Below are 14775 nucleotides of genomic sequence, written 5' to 3'. Positions count from 1 at the left end.
ACTCCTAATATCTATCTATCTCTCTCTATCCTATCTATATATATTTCTTTATATATATTTTTTTGCATTTGTATCCCACATTTTCCCACCTATTTGTAGGCTCAGTGTGGCTTACAAGGTTTGTTATGACATAGTCATTACATGATATCAGATATACATAGTATTGAATAAAGATTAAGTAAGGGAAGAGAGTAGGAAGGTGGACTTTGATAATTGGAAGGATTGGTGAGGTAGTTTTGTGAGGTTATGGGTTCTCTTTGTAGGCCTTGTTGAAGAGATGTGTCTTCAAGGATATGCGGAAGTTGGTTGTTTTGTCAGTAGCTTTCAGGGCTGTAGGTAGTGCATTCCACAGCTGCGTGCTCATGTAAGAGAAAGTGGTGTCGTGTATCAGCTTGTATTTTAGTCCTTTACAGTTGGGGAAGTGCAGATTGAGAAATTTGCGGCATGATCTTATGGCGTTCCTGGGAGGCAAGTCCACGAGGTTTAGCATGTAGATTGGGGCGTCTGCTTGAATGATTTTGTGTACAATCGTGCAGATCTTGAACGCAATGTGTTCCTTGAGTGGGAGCCAGTGAAGTTTCTCTCTTAGGGGTTTTGCACTTTCGTATTTGGGTTTTCGAAATTTGAGTCTAGCGGCGGTATTCTGGGCTGTTTGGAGTTTTTTGATAGTCTGTTCTTTGAAGCCAGCGTACAGTGCGTTGCAGTAGTCCAGATGACTTATTACCATTGACTGTACTAGGGTACAGCATATGTATATCTATATATGTGTACTTATGTGTATGTATATATACATATTTCTCCGAGGACAAGCAGGCTGCTTGTTCTCACTGATGGGTGACGTCCACGGCAGCCCCCTCCAATCGGAAACTTCACTAGCAAAGGCCTTTGCTAGTCCTCGCGCGCCGATGCGCACCGCGCATGCGCGGCCGTCTTCCCGCCCGAACCGGCTCGTGTTCGTCAGTCTTCTTTTGTCCGCGCTCGGGACGGTCGTGTTTTGCCACCGTTTTGTGCCCCTCAAGTTGACCTCGCGTGTCTTCGCGATTTTCGCTAAAAAAAAAAAAAAGAGAGACCGATCCAGTCTTTACCCCTTTTCCCGTGTTTCCAGCTTTTTCCCCGTGTAAGTTTCCTTTCGCTTTCGGGACCGGCCTATTTGGCCTCGGTTCGGGTTTTTCTCCCTTCTTTTTGGTGCCTTTCGTCATCATCGCAAATTTTGATTTTGCCGGCGTGATTTTTCCGCCCATGTCATCGAAGTCTTCCAGCGGCTTCAAGAAGTGCACCCAGTGCACCCGGGTAATCTCGCTCACTGATAGGCACGCTTCGTGTCTTCAGTGTCTGGGGGCTGGGCACCGCCCGCAGGCCTGCAGTCTTTGTGCTCTTTTGAAAAGGAGGACTCAGGTAGCGAGATTGGCCCAGTGGAACGCGTTCTTCTCGGGCTCTTCGACGACAACAGCACGGGCATCGAGTGCATCGGCATCGACTGCATCGAGGCCTCTACCTCCGGCATCGTCGGTACCGAGACATTGAAAGGCTGCGTCAACGTCGGTGGTACCGGGACCTCCGCTATTGCTGATGTCGTCGGACGGTGGTGCTTCGTCTGGAGTGCAGGTGAGGGCTGTCCATTCCCCTGCTGGTGGCGGTGAGCCTTCGGGTGGGTCTCCCCCTGCCCTGAGGGCTCCTGCGGTACAGCCTCCCCGAGATCGACCTTCTTCGGCCTCGGCCCCGAGGAAGCAACGGTTGGATTCTACGTCCTCGTCGGTACCGGGAAGCTCAGGTGACATGCTTCGCTTGAAGTCAAAGAAGCATCGTCACCGGTCTCCTTCCTGTCTCGGTACCGAGAGCTCTGGGTCGCCGAGGCAGTCGGCACCCAGTAGGCATCAGCACCGGGAGGACCGCTCACCCTCTGTTTAGGAGGTGTCGATGCGCTCCCCCTTGGACAGCCCGGAACAGACTCTGACATTGATGCCTGCATCGGCTTCTCAGTCTTTCTCCACAGCCGCTCTGCACGAGAGTCTCCGGGCCGTACTTCCAGAGATTCTGGGAGAGCTGTTGCGCCCTTCCCCTCCGGTACCGGGGGTGCTTGCGCCACCGGTACCGTCGAGTGAGACGATGGCTGGCCCCTTGCCCGAGGTGAGGTCTCCGGTATCGGTACTTGCGGTACCGGCTACGGCCGCCTCCCAGGCAGACTCCCCGACGACGTCAGCGGAGGGAGCTTCGCCGATGCTGGCGAGGGAGTCCACCTCTTGACGCTCCTACCGTGGCCGTGTTTCCACGGAGTCGAGTCGGGCACGGCTTCAGACGCAGGTTTGTGAACTTGTGTCTGATACCGATGGTGAGGCCTCGTGGTAGGAGGAGGAGGACATCAGATATTTCTCTAACGAGGAGTCTGATGGCCTTCCTTCTGACCCCACTCCCTCCTCTGAAAGGCAGCTTTCTCCTCCCGAGAGTCTGTCTTTCGCGGCCTTTGTCCGGGAGATGTCTACGGCCATCCCCTTCCCGGTGGTTGTGGAGGACGAGCCCAGGGCTGAAATGTTTGAGCTCTTGGACTATCCTTCTCCACCTAAGGAAGCGTCCACAGTACCCATGCATCATGTCCTAAAAAAGACATTGCTGGCGAACTGGACCAAGCCATTAACTAATCCCCACATTCCCAAGAAGATCGAATCCCAGTATCGGATCCATGGGGACCCAGAGCTGATGCGCAGTCAGTTGCCTCATGACTCTGGTGTGGTGGATCTGGCCCTAAAGAAGGCTAAGAGTTCTAGAGAGCATGCTTCGGAGCCCCCGGGCAAAGACTCTAGAACCTTAGACTCCTTTGGGAGGAAGGCCTATCATTCCTCTATGCTCGTGGCCAAGATTCAGTCCTACCAGCTCTACACAAGCATCCATATGCGGAACAATGTGCGACAGTTGGCGGGCTTGGTGGACAAGCTCCCCCCTGAGCAAGCCAAGCCGTTTCAGGAGGTGGTCAGGCAGCTGAAGGCGTGCAGAAAATTCCTGGCCAGAGGGGTATATGATACCTTTGATGTTGCGTCCAGGGCCGCTGCTCAAGGTGTGGTGATGCGCAGACTCTCATGGCTGCGTGCCTCCGACCTGGAGAATAGGATCCAGCAGCGGATTGCGGACTCCCCTTGCCGAACGGACAACATTTTTGGAGAAAAAGTCGAACAGGTGGTAGAACAGCTCCACCAGCGGGATAACGCTTTTGACAAATTCTCCCGCCGGCAGCCTTCAGCATCTACCTGCTCAGGTAGACGTTTTTATGGGGGAAGGAGGGCTGTTCCCTACTCTTCTGGTAAGCGTAGGTACAATCCTCCCTCTCGCCAGCCTGCGGCCCAGGCTAAGCCCCAGCGCGCGCGCTCTCTTCAGCAGCGTGCGCCTCAGCAAGGCCCTATGGCTCCCCAGCAAAAGCAGGGGATGAGCTTTTGACTGGCTCCAGCAGAGCATAGCCGACATCAACGTATCCGTGCCAGGCGATCTACCGGTCGGGGGGAGGTTGAAAGCTTTTCACCAAAGGTGGCCTCTTATAACCTCCGACCGTTGGGTTCTTCAAATAGTCCGGCAAGGATACACCCTCAATTTGGCCTCGAAGCCTCCAAATTGCTCACCAGGAGCTCAGTCTTACAGCTTCCAGCACAAGCAGGTACTTGCAGAGGAACTCTCCGCCCTTCTCAGCGCCAATGCGGTCGAGCTCGTGCCATCCGGGCAAGAAGGGCTGGGATTCTATTCCAGGTACTTCCTTGTGGAAAAGAAAACAGGGAGGATGCGTCCCATCCTAGACCTAAGGGCCCTGAACAAATATCTGGTCAAGGAAAAGTTCAGGATGCTTTCCCTGGGCACCCTTCTTCCCATGATTCAGGAAAACGATTGGCTATGCTCTCTGGACTTGAAGGACGCCTACACACACATCCCGATATTGCCAGCTCACAGGCAGTATCTGCGATTTCAGCTGGGCACACGTCACTTTCAGTACTGTGTGCTACCCTTTGGGCTCGCCTCTGCACCCAGGGTGCTCACGAAGTGCCTAGCTGTAGTAGCAGCAGCGCTTTGCAGGCTGGGAGTGTATGTGTTCCCTTATCTCAACGATTAGCTGGTGAAGAACACATCCGAAGCAGGAGCTCTACAGTCCATGCAGATGACTATTCGACTCCTGGAGCTACTGGGGTTTGTGATAAATTATCCAAAGTCCCATCTTCTCCCAGTACAGAGACTCGAATTCATAGGAACTCTGCTGGATTCTCAGAAGGCTCGTGCCTATCTTCCGGAGACAAGGGCCAACAATCTGTTGTCCCTCGTCTCCTGGGTACGAGCGTCCCAGCAGATCACAGCTCGGCAGATGTTAAGATTGTTTGGCCACATGGCCTCCACAGTTCATGTGACTCCCATGGCTCGTCTTCACATGCGATCTGCTCAATGGACCCTAGCTTCCCAGTGGTTTCAGGCTGCTGGGGATCTAGAGGACGTGATCCACCTGTCCACGAGTTTTCTCAAATCCCTGTATTGGTGGACAATTTGGTCCAATTTGACTCTGGGACGCCCTTTCCAAATTCCTCAGCCACAAAAAGTGCTGACTACTGATGCGTCTCTCCTGGGGTGGGGAGCTCATGTCGATGGGCTTCACACCCAGGGAAGCTGGTCCCTCCAGGAACGCGATCTGCAGATCAATCTCCTGGAGTTACGAGCGGTCTGGAACGCTCTGAAGGCTTTCAGATATCGGCTGTCCCACCAAATTATCCAAATTCAGACAGACAACCAGGTTGCCATGTATTACATCAACAAGCAGGCGGGCACCGGATCTCGCCCCCTGTGTCAGGAAGCCGTCAGCATGTGGCTGTGGGCTCGCCGTTACGGCATGTTGCTCCAAGCCACATATCTGGCAGGCGTAAACAACAGTCTGGCCGACAGGTTGAGCAGGATTATGCAACCTCACGAGTGGTCGCTCAGCTCCAGAGTAGTGCGCCAGATCTTCCAGGTGTGGGGCACCCCCTTGGTAGATCTCTTTGCATCTCGAGCCAACCACAAGGTCCCTCAGTTCTGTTCCAGACTTCAGGCCCTCGGCAGACTGGCATCGGATGCCTTCCTCCTGGATTGGGGGAGCGGCCTGCTGTATGCTTATCCTCCCATACCTCTGGTGGGGAAGACTTTGTTGAAACTCAAGCAAGACCGAGGCACCATGATTCTGATTGCTCCTTTTTGGCCGCGTCAGATCTGGTTCCCTCTCCTTCTGGAGTTGTCCTCCGAAGAACCGTGGAGATTGGAGTGTTTTCCGACCCTCATCACACAGAACGAAGGGGCGCTTCTGCATTCCAACCACCAGTCTCTGGCTCTCACGGCCTGGATGTTGAGAGCGTAGACTTTGCCTCTTTGGGTCTGTCGGAGGGTGTCTCCCGTGTCTTGCTTGCTTCCAGAAAAGATTCCACTAAGAGGAGTTACTTCTTTTTATTACGGAGGTTTGCCGTCTGGTGTGACAGCAAGGCCCTAGATCCTCGCTCTTGTCCTACACAGACCCTGCTTGAATACCTTCTGCACTTGTCTGAGTCTGGTCTCAAGACCAACTCTGTAAGGGTCCACCTTAGCGCAATCAGTGCATACCATTACCGTGTGGAAGGTAAGCCAATCTCAGGACAGCCTTTAGTTGTTCGCTTCATGAGAGGTTTGCTTTTGTCCAAGCCCCCCGTCAAACCTCCTACAGTGTCATGGGATCTCAATGTTGTTCTCACCCAGCTGATGAAACCTCCTTTTGAGCCACTGAACTCCTGCCATCTGAAGTACTTGACCTGGAAGGTCATTTTCTTGGTGGCAGTTACTTCAGCTCGTAGAGTCAGTGAGCTTCAGGCCCTGGTAGCCCAGGCCCCTTACACCAGATTTCATCATAATAGAGTAGTCCTCCGCACTCACCCTAAGTTCTTGCCGAAGGTAGTGTCGGAGTTCCATCTGAACCAGTCAATTGTCTTGCCAACATACTTTCCCCGTCCTCATTCCTGCCCTGCTGAACGTCAGCTGCACACATTGGACTGCAAAAGAGCATTGGCCTTCTATCTGGAGTGGACACAGCCCAACAGACAGTCCGCCCAAATGTTTGTTTCTTTTGATCCCAACAGGAGGGGAGTGGCTGTGGGGAAACGCACCATATCCAATTGGCTAGCAGATTGCATTTCCTTCACTTACGCCCAGGCTGGGCTGGCTCTTGAGGGTCACTGTTAGAGCCATGGCAGAGTCAGTGGCCCACTTGAAGTCAGCCACTATTGAAGAGATCTGTAAAGCTGCGACGTGGTCATCTGTCCACACATTCACATTTCATTACTGCCTGCAGCAAGATACCCAACGCGACAGTCGGTTCGGGCAGTCAGTGCTTCAGAATCTGTTCGGGGTTTAGAATCCAACTCCACCCCCCTAGGCCCATGTTTATTCTGTTCCAGGCTACACTCTCAGTTAGTTGGATAAGTTGTTAGGTCAATCTCAGTTATGTCCTTGCCGTTGCGAGGCCCAATTGACCATATTTCTTGTTTTGAGTGAGCCTGGGGGCTAGGGATACCCCATCAGTGAGAACAAGCAGCCTGCTTGTCCTCGGAGAAAGCGAATGCTACATACCTGTAGAAGGTATTCTCCGAGGACAGCAGGCTGATTGTTCTCACATACCCGCCCGCTTCCCCTTTGGAGTTGTGTCTTCCCTTGTTTTTGTCTTGCTACATACGAGACTGATGAACACGAGCCGGTTCGGGCGGGAAGATGGCCGCGCATGCACGGTGCGCATGGGCGCGCGAGGACTAGCAAAGGCCTTTGCTAGTGAAGTTTCCGATTGGAGGGGGCTGCCGTGGACGTCACCCATCAGTGAGAACAATCAGCCTGCTGTCCTCAGAGAATACCTTCTACAGGTATGTAGCATTCGCTATATAACAGAATTGCACGTAGGCAAATTTTCACATTTGCATATGTACGTGGGTGTGTATATATATGTATATATATTTATTTGTTGCATTTGTACCCCACATTTTCCCACCTATTTGCAGGCTCAATGTGGCTTACATAGTACTGTGAGGCGTTACCACCTCCGGTGATGAAACAAATACAGAGTAATGTTATATATAACATTCTTTCTGAACAATGTGAAGTTAATACGCAGAAATTGGTGATATGCAGTACATAGGTTTGCATTGGTATAGCACAACAATAGGCTAGCCATTTCCAACCCAGTCCTCAGGGCACACGTAGTCCCATCAGGTTTTCAGGATATCCACAATGAATACTCATTAGTTAGATTTGCATTCACTGTCTCAGTTGCATACAAATCTATCTCATGCATATTAATTGTGGATATCCTGAGAACCCAATGGGACGAGGTGGGAATGGCTGTTGTAGGTTTTACCAGAAATGACCAGTTATAGTCAGGAGAACAAATTTCCTTTTCTGGTTCTTGTGTGACAGTGGTGAGACTATTATGCTTAATTCTTGATAAATTTAAGTGTCGGTAGGTACACAGTCGAAACAATTTATTGGCTGTGGATACAGTACGCAATGGAGAGTTACAAGCTAAAGTTTCTAAGGACCTCAGTATTTCTGAATTAGTGCTCTGAGGTTGGCTTAGAAATGAATCTAAACTCTGTGACTTCATTAAGACCACTGACACTTCACAGTGACTTGAACAAAATGATAAAAGGGATGGGACGACTTCCCTATGAGGAAAGGCTAAAGCGGCTAGGGCTCTTCAGCTTGGAGAAAAGGTGGCTGAGGCGAGATATGATAGAGATCTTTAAAATAATGAGTGGAGTTGAACGGGTAGATGTGAAGCGTCTGTTTACACTTTCCAAAAATACTAGGACTAGGGGGCATGCGATGAAGCTACAATGTAGTAAATTTAAAACGAATCGGAGAAAATATTCATTCACTCAACGTGTAATTAAACTCTGCAATTCGTTGCCAGAGAATGTGGTAAAGGCGGTTAGCTTCGCGGAGTTTTAAAAAGGTTTGCATGGCTTCCTAAAGGAAAAGTCCATAGACTGTTATTAAATGGACTTGGGGAAAACCCACTATTTCTGGGATAAGCAGTATAAACTTTTTTTGTACGTTTTTGGGATCTTGCCGGTGTCAGGTTCTCAGGTTCAGAGCCCGCGGGGCCGGGCTCTGGAGCAAACGTGAGCCCTTAGGCTGCTGACGAGGAGCGACAGCAGCAGGCAAAACCCACCAACCAATGCTGGGCAAGCACACCGGCACCATCCAGCGAGCCGGAACACACGGTCTGGAATCCCCCGGACTGGAGGACACAGGACTGGAACACTGGACTGCAATCCCCCGGACTGGAGGACACAGGATTGGAACACACACCGGACCGGAACACACTGGACTGGTCCGTACAGCTTCACCTGTGCTTGGCCACTACCCCCCCAAGGGTTGAGCCCTTGGGTTTGAGTGGCCGGCAGGACTTACCGGATGACACAGGGACCAGGACTGGAAACAGAAGTACTCCTAAACCCTAAACTGACCTAAGTGCTCCCAAGCCCTAAACCAGCAGAAGTGTTCCTAACAGTAAACTGACAAAAGGACTTCCTAAGCCCTATACTAAACAGGAGCTCCTAAGCCCCGCTCAACAAAGGGACTTCCTAAGCCCTAAACTAACAGAGCAGGGAACTAAACACAAAGCTAACACAGGTGCTACTAAGCACCAAGCTACAAGCAGTGCTCTACAACTCTAAACTAGCTAAGGTGCTCCTATGCACCAAACAACCAGAAGAGCTCCTAGCACTAAAAGGGAAGACAGGGGAGCCACAAGGAAAAAGCAGGGAAGCTAACACATAAGCCAAAAGTGCTTCTAAAGCACCAAACACAAACAGCAAAGACTGCAATGCTCCCAATAGCACAAACACCAGAAGTACTTCTAACAGCAAAATCTGTAGTGTTCCTAGCAACACCAAACCCTGAAATACTTCTAACAGCAACAGAGCTTCCAAAGCCCCTACACACAGCAATGCTTCCAAAACCAAGAGGGAAAAGCAGGAAAGCAAACACACAGTCACAAGTGCACACTGCACTCACACTAACCTGGACCTTAGCAAAAGCAAGTAGGGAAACTAGACACAAAGTCAGAAGTGCACACTGCACCACCCTACCTAAAGCAAACACATCCGTTGCAAAGGCTCTGAAGGAAAGAACACCACTTCCTTATCAAGGCCCTCCCTGATGATGTCACACTCCCTAGACCCAGGCAGCACAATGAAACAAAGTGAGCACACTGAAACCCATAGAGGCCAAACCCACACCAATGCAGCACCGTGAAGCACTTGGAGCCAGTACACCCAAAGAGAAGTAGAGCTAACTCAGTCCACACACACTGCTGTAGTAAAGTGAACCAATTAGTCATGCTGCTGGAAGCTGCCAGCATAGAGAGAGCCAGCTCAGAAAGGACAGACAAAAGAAACAGAAGCCAGCTAAGAAGCTGACCCCCAGGAAAAAGGTAAGTTTGAGAGGGGTTCTGACCACGATCATAACAGCCGGGTATTTGTGACTTGGATTGGCCACTGTTGGAAACAGGATGTTGGGCTCGATGGACTTTTGGTCTTTCCCAGTAAGGCAATACTTATGTAAAAACATGTGCTTTATGTGGCCAAACCTGAACTTGAAAAAGCACTGTGCACATGGGTCACACAAGAGTGAGAAGAAAGCATTTTGGAAGCCAATACTAGCTAAAAAAAATAAGTGACCTAAAGAAATAAGCATAGACCTACAGGAAGCCATTGATGTAGTAGCCATGACCAATTAAGTTTAGACGTCGAGCATTCTAAATATTCTTTGTCCCGTATTTTTTTGTAAAAGATTGGTGTAATATTATATCGTCTCTGTCAGTGTTTGAATTTTTATAAAAATGTTTTAAATTTCTCTTTCAATTTTAAAGTAATATAAATTAAATGTAATAATAATGTAACTGTTGTGACTAACGATTCACACATTCAAGATGCTATTTTATTGCTGATCCTCTTGCAAGCACTCTATACGTGGTTCTAGAACTTTGTCTCCTGAGAGCTGTGTAGTATTAGTGCTCCTATGTATGTATGTATTTTACATAAACCTGGTTACGTTAGTATCATATAAAGGAAAGCAAATGCCTAATTTCCTTTATAGAATAGGCACATAGTTATATAATTACCCGCAAAGTCCAAATGCAATTTATTGAAAAAAATTGGTGCACAGCTTTATTAAGTATTTCTATCATTACACAGGACTGTTTACATTAATACTTGCTGCAGTATTTCCAAGTAACAGTGGAGACAGGTTCACCCTTTCTAAGCTGTTGGCTGTCTTTTTAAGGTAAGAACATGAGAGAAAGGGTTGGAGCTACTACCCCTAGGCGCAGTACCTTTACAGAAATACAGTGATTGGAAAGACTATTTATAAGTTAATACTGTGCAGACAGGCAGTGAGAACTGATGCCTTAAAGTAGTTAAGGAGTGACAGCTAAATGCTCGTCTGTGCTCTGGCTGTCAATCACAGATATGCTGGCCCTAACATGAACTCTCTGCAGCATCCTTATTTTTGCCACTGGTGTCTTCATGTCAGAGGAAAAGAGGATGCTTCAAGATTGGGTTGGCACCACTGTGACTATCAGTTAGTAAACTGTTCAGTTGTCACATGCCAGCCTTTCTAAGACAGCAAAAAAATATATTAATATATATTAACCTTTTCCTGTTGCCCTTAGATCAGGTTTTAAGATGCTTAAGTTGATTTTTATTCAGTGTCCCACTTAATTGAAGGACCAAGTAAACTGGTATGTTCCAAAACATAGAATTTCATTCATCAACAAGTTAAATATGTACACCTTCACTTTCTGACATAAAAGCTTATGGAGAAGGCTGATATTGATAAAGGAAGAATAGAGTGCTGTAATGTTGGCTTTTGGAGAGGATGAGAATTTATATTAGGGGGATAATAGTGTAAGATACTTTTAATCGTGAACATGTATTATGTTTTTTTTTTTTGTTTTATTTGTAATCCGCTGAGCATTGCTTAGATCATGCGGAATCTAAATCTCTTAAATAAAAAATATGGAAATACCAGTATGACAATACCAGTAAAGGGATGTTTTTTGTTTTGGTCCTTCTCTTTGGAAATGGATCTCTGTGAAGGAGTGACAGGGGAGGGGATATTGAACGAAGGGAGGAGAGAATAGGGGTAAGGGAATGAGGACAGGAAAGGGAAGGGGGCTCATAGAAATGGAAGGCGAAAAATGAGGGTCCTGAGTCAGGAGGGAGAACAGATTCACTCACACTATGCTTCCTCTTACTCAGACACGCATAACCAACCCTTCAGGGCCATCAGACAAGACAGGCAAAAAGTGCAACTTCCCAGGGTGCCATGGCACCACTGCTGGTTCTATGGTACAGCATGGAACTCTGCCTTAGGTGACCGTTTTTCCACACAGCTCCAAGAAGACTACCAGCAAGTCATCAGCAAGGGAATCTTCCTATGCCTATGTCATTGGAGAGGAATGCCCCTCTTCCTTTCATGGCCTGAATAACACACTGTCCTCCCCAAGATTACAGGTCCGAGCCCTGCAGTGCCTGTACATATCCCACACACACACACACACACATATATATATATATATATATATATATATATATATATATATATATATATATATATATATATATATATACACCTTATGATCCTCTAATGCTCTCTCACACATGCATGCATTCCACATTTCCTTCTAATCTGCTCTAATTTAGATGCTTGGAGAGGGGTTAGGGGTGCAGCTAGTCAAGAAGGGTGGAAAGGAGGAATGCCATAGACACCAGGGCAGTATTAAGTAGGGTGGGGTTCTGTTGGTGCTGTGGGCTGGTACTAGTCTTTTTTTTTTTTTTTTTTGGGGGGGGGGGGAGGATAGGAAAGAATGGGGCAGGCTGAGTTGGGCAGGATGAGAGATGAGGGACTGGTGCAGATCATTAGCTATTTTTTTTTTTTTAATGTCACCCTTCCTATCAGTGCCTGAACCAATTGCAGCTTAGGCAATGACATTTTACAATGAGCTGCAGATTACTGCCCCAATTTTAACACAGGAGTAATTTGCATGCTCCTTGCTTAGAGCATGCTGTGATTTTTTTGGAGCAGTAGATTTGTGGTAGAACCAAGAGCTGAGCTGTCTTTACTACAAGGCTTTCTGCATCAGCTCCTGTGGTTCTTGGCACTTACACTCCTTGGTACAGGCATCCCCCTCCCCTCCCCAGTTCTTACCAGGGGCTTTCCTTGGTGGTCTGCCAGGAAGCAGGCTTGATCTCTAATTTGTCCTGCTTTGGCGCCTGGATTTAAATTAGGTTCCTTTCCTTTTCCAGTTGTTTTGGACTATTGTAAACTGCTGAGAGCTGCCAGTTAGTCATGGTGGTATAGCAAATTCTAATAAACCATAAACCATGGCTTTCCTCCACCTGTTGTCTCCGGAGGAGAAAGAGAAATTTGCTTCCCAGGGTGGACTCCCTTGTTAGAATGGTGCGTAAGAAGACCACCTTGTCGGTGGAAGGGGGCAATGTCTTAAAAAACCTACAGGATAGGAAGTTAGAAGGCTTGTTGAAACAAGCCTTTGAAGTGGCATAAATGCAGCAGGAACGTGCATAACTTAGTGTTCTGTAAGTTGGAGCCCCCGCCCATGTATACACCCCCTTGCATTTGTGTGTGTGTGTAAGTTACATGTACCCTTACAGAATAGTGCATATATGTTTACATGTGCCAGGGGCACATAATCGTGGGCGTCTAGGTTTTAGAATTGCCCCTCACATAGGTAAAGGAGTGTGCAAACAGTCTTTATGCACAAACTGCCCTCACTCCACCCTCTGCAACACCTCTGTTTACTGTGGGTGACAGAGTTTTCACTTATGTGCATACTTTTGAAGGTTTGAACATGTACTTTTAATGAAACCTGAGAATTTGTATGCTCAAAATAGCATGTGTAAACAGAAGTATATATTTAAAGGATACTTTTCAATGAAGAGGTATGTACAGTGGTGGAAATAAGTATTTGATCCCTTGCTGATTTTGTAAGTTTGCCCACTGACAAAGACATGAGCAGCCCATAATTGAAGGGTAGGTTATTGGTAACAGTGAGAGATAGCACATCACAAATTAAATCCGGAAAATCACATTGTGGAAAGTATATGAATTTATTTGCATTCTGCAGAGGGAAATAAGTATTTGATCCCCCACCAACCAGTAAGAGATCTGGCCCCTACAGACCAGGTAGATGCTCCAAATCAACTCGTTACCTGCATGACAGACAGCTGTCGGCAATGGTCACCTGTATGAAAGACACCTGTCCACAGACTCAGTGAATCAGTCAGACTCTAACCTCTACAAAATGGCCAAGAGCAAGGAGCTGTCTAAGGATGTCAGGGACAAGATCATACACCTGCACAAGGCTGGAATGGGCTACAAAACCATCAGTAAGACGCTGGGCGAGAAGGAGACAACTGTTGGTGCCATAGTAAGAAAATGGAAGAAGTACAAAATGACTGTCAATCGACAAAGATCTGGGGCTCCACGCAAAATCTCACCTCGTGGGGTATCCTTGATCATGAGGAAGGTTAGAAATCAGCCTACAACTACAAGGGGGGAACTTGTCAATGATCTCAAGGCAGCTGGGACCACTGTCACCACGAAAACCATTGGTAACACATTACGACATAACGGATTGCAATCCTGCAGTGCCCGCAAGGTCCCCCTGCTCCGGAAGGCACATGTGACGGCCCGTCTGAAGTTTGCCAGTGAACACCTGGATGATGCCGAGAGTGATTGGGAGAAGGTGCTGTGGTCAGATGAGACAAAAATTGAGCTCTTTGGCATGAACTCAACTCGCCGTGTTTGGAGGAAGAGAAATGCTGCCTATGACCCAAAGAACACCGTCCCCACTGTCAAGCATGGAGGTGGAAATGTTATGTTTTGGGGGTGTTTCTCTGCTAAGGGCACAGGACTACTTCACCGCATCAATGGGAGAATGGATGGGGCCATGTACCGTACAATTCTGAGTGACAACCTCCTTCCCTCCGCCAGGGCCTTAAAAATGGGTCGTGGCTGGGTCTTCCAGCACGACAATGACCCAAAACATACAGCCAAGGCAACAAAGGAGTGGCTCAGGAAGAAGCACATTAGGGTCATGGAGTGGCCTAGCCAGTCACCAGACCTTAATCCCATTGAAAACTTATGGAGGGAGCTGAAGCTGCGAGTTGCCAAGCGACAGCCCAGAACTCTTAATGATTTAGAGATGATCTGCAAAGAGGAGTGGACCAAAATTCCTCCTGACATGTGTGCAAACCTCATCATCAACTACAGAAGACGTCTGACCGCTGTGCTTGCCAACAAGGGTTTTGCCACCAAGTATTAGGTCTTGTTTGCCAGAGGGATTAAATACTTATTTCCCTCTGCAGAATGCAAATAAATTCATATACTTTCCACAATGTGATTTTCCGGATTTAATTTGTGATGTGCTATCTCTCACTGTTACCAATAACCTACCCTTCAATTATGGGCTGCTCATGTCTTTGTCAGTGGGCAAACTTACAAAATCAGCAAGGGATCAAATACTTATTTCCACCACTGTACATACATTTTGCTTTGAAAATACAGAGAAAAGTAGGCGTATAAGTTTTTACCCATATGTGCAGTTAGAAAATGTATTAAATTATTGGCCACTTCAGCTTTTAATAGAAGTTGCTTTATATCTATGTAGAGTTGTGGATGTTCATGCCAACGCCTATAGCTCTTACTAGGACAAAAATATGAAAACCAGCTGTAATACTT

At 47.8% G+C, this 14775-nt stretch overlaps 1 protein-coding gene across 6 annotated transcripts in view; it reads left to right on the top strand.

Annotated features, from left to right (window-relative positions):
- Positions 1 to 14775, top strand: part of SLC35F5 (solute carrier family 35 member F5) — a 165118-nt gene that overhangs the window by 68438 nt on the left and 81905 nt on the right. For all 6 annotated transcript variants that reach the window (XM_030208802.1, XM_030208796.1, XM_030208800.1 and 3 more), the window contains exon 9: positions 10209 to 10296. In XM_030208802.1, the coding sequence (XP_030064662.1) occupies positions 10209 to 10296 (88 nt within the window). The remainder of the gene's footprint in view (positions 1 to 10208; positions 10297 to 14775) is intronic.

Source organism: Microcaecilia unicolor, chromosome 7 (assembly GCF_901765095.1).
Source record: "Microcaecilia unicolor chromosome 7, aMicUni1.1, whole genome shotgun sequence".
Classification (NCBI taxonomy): Eukaryota; Metazoa; Chordata; class Amphibia; order Gymnophiona; family Siphonopidae; genus Microcaecilia; species Microcaecilia unicolor.
Note: the sequence above shows the minus strand (reverse complement) of the source record. Positions and strands in the feature narration are given on the sequence as shown.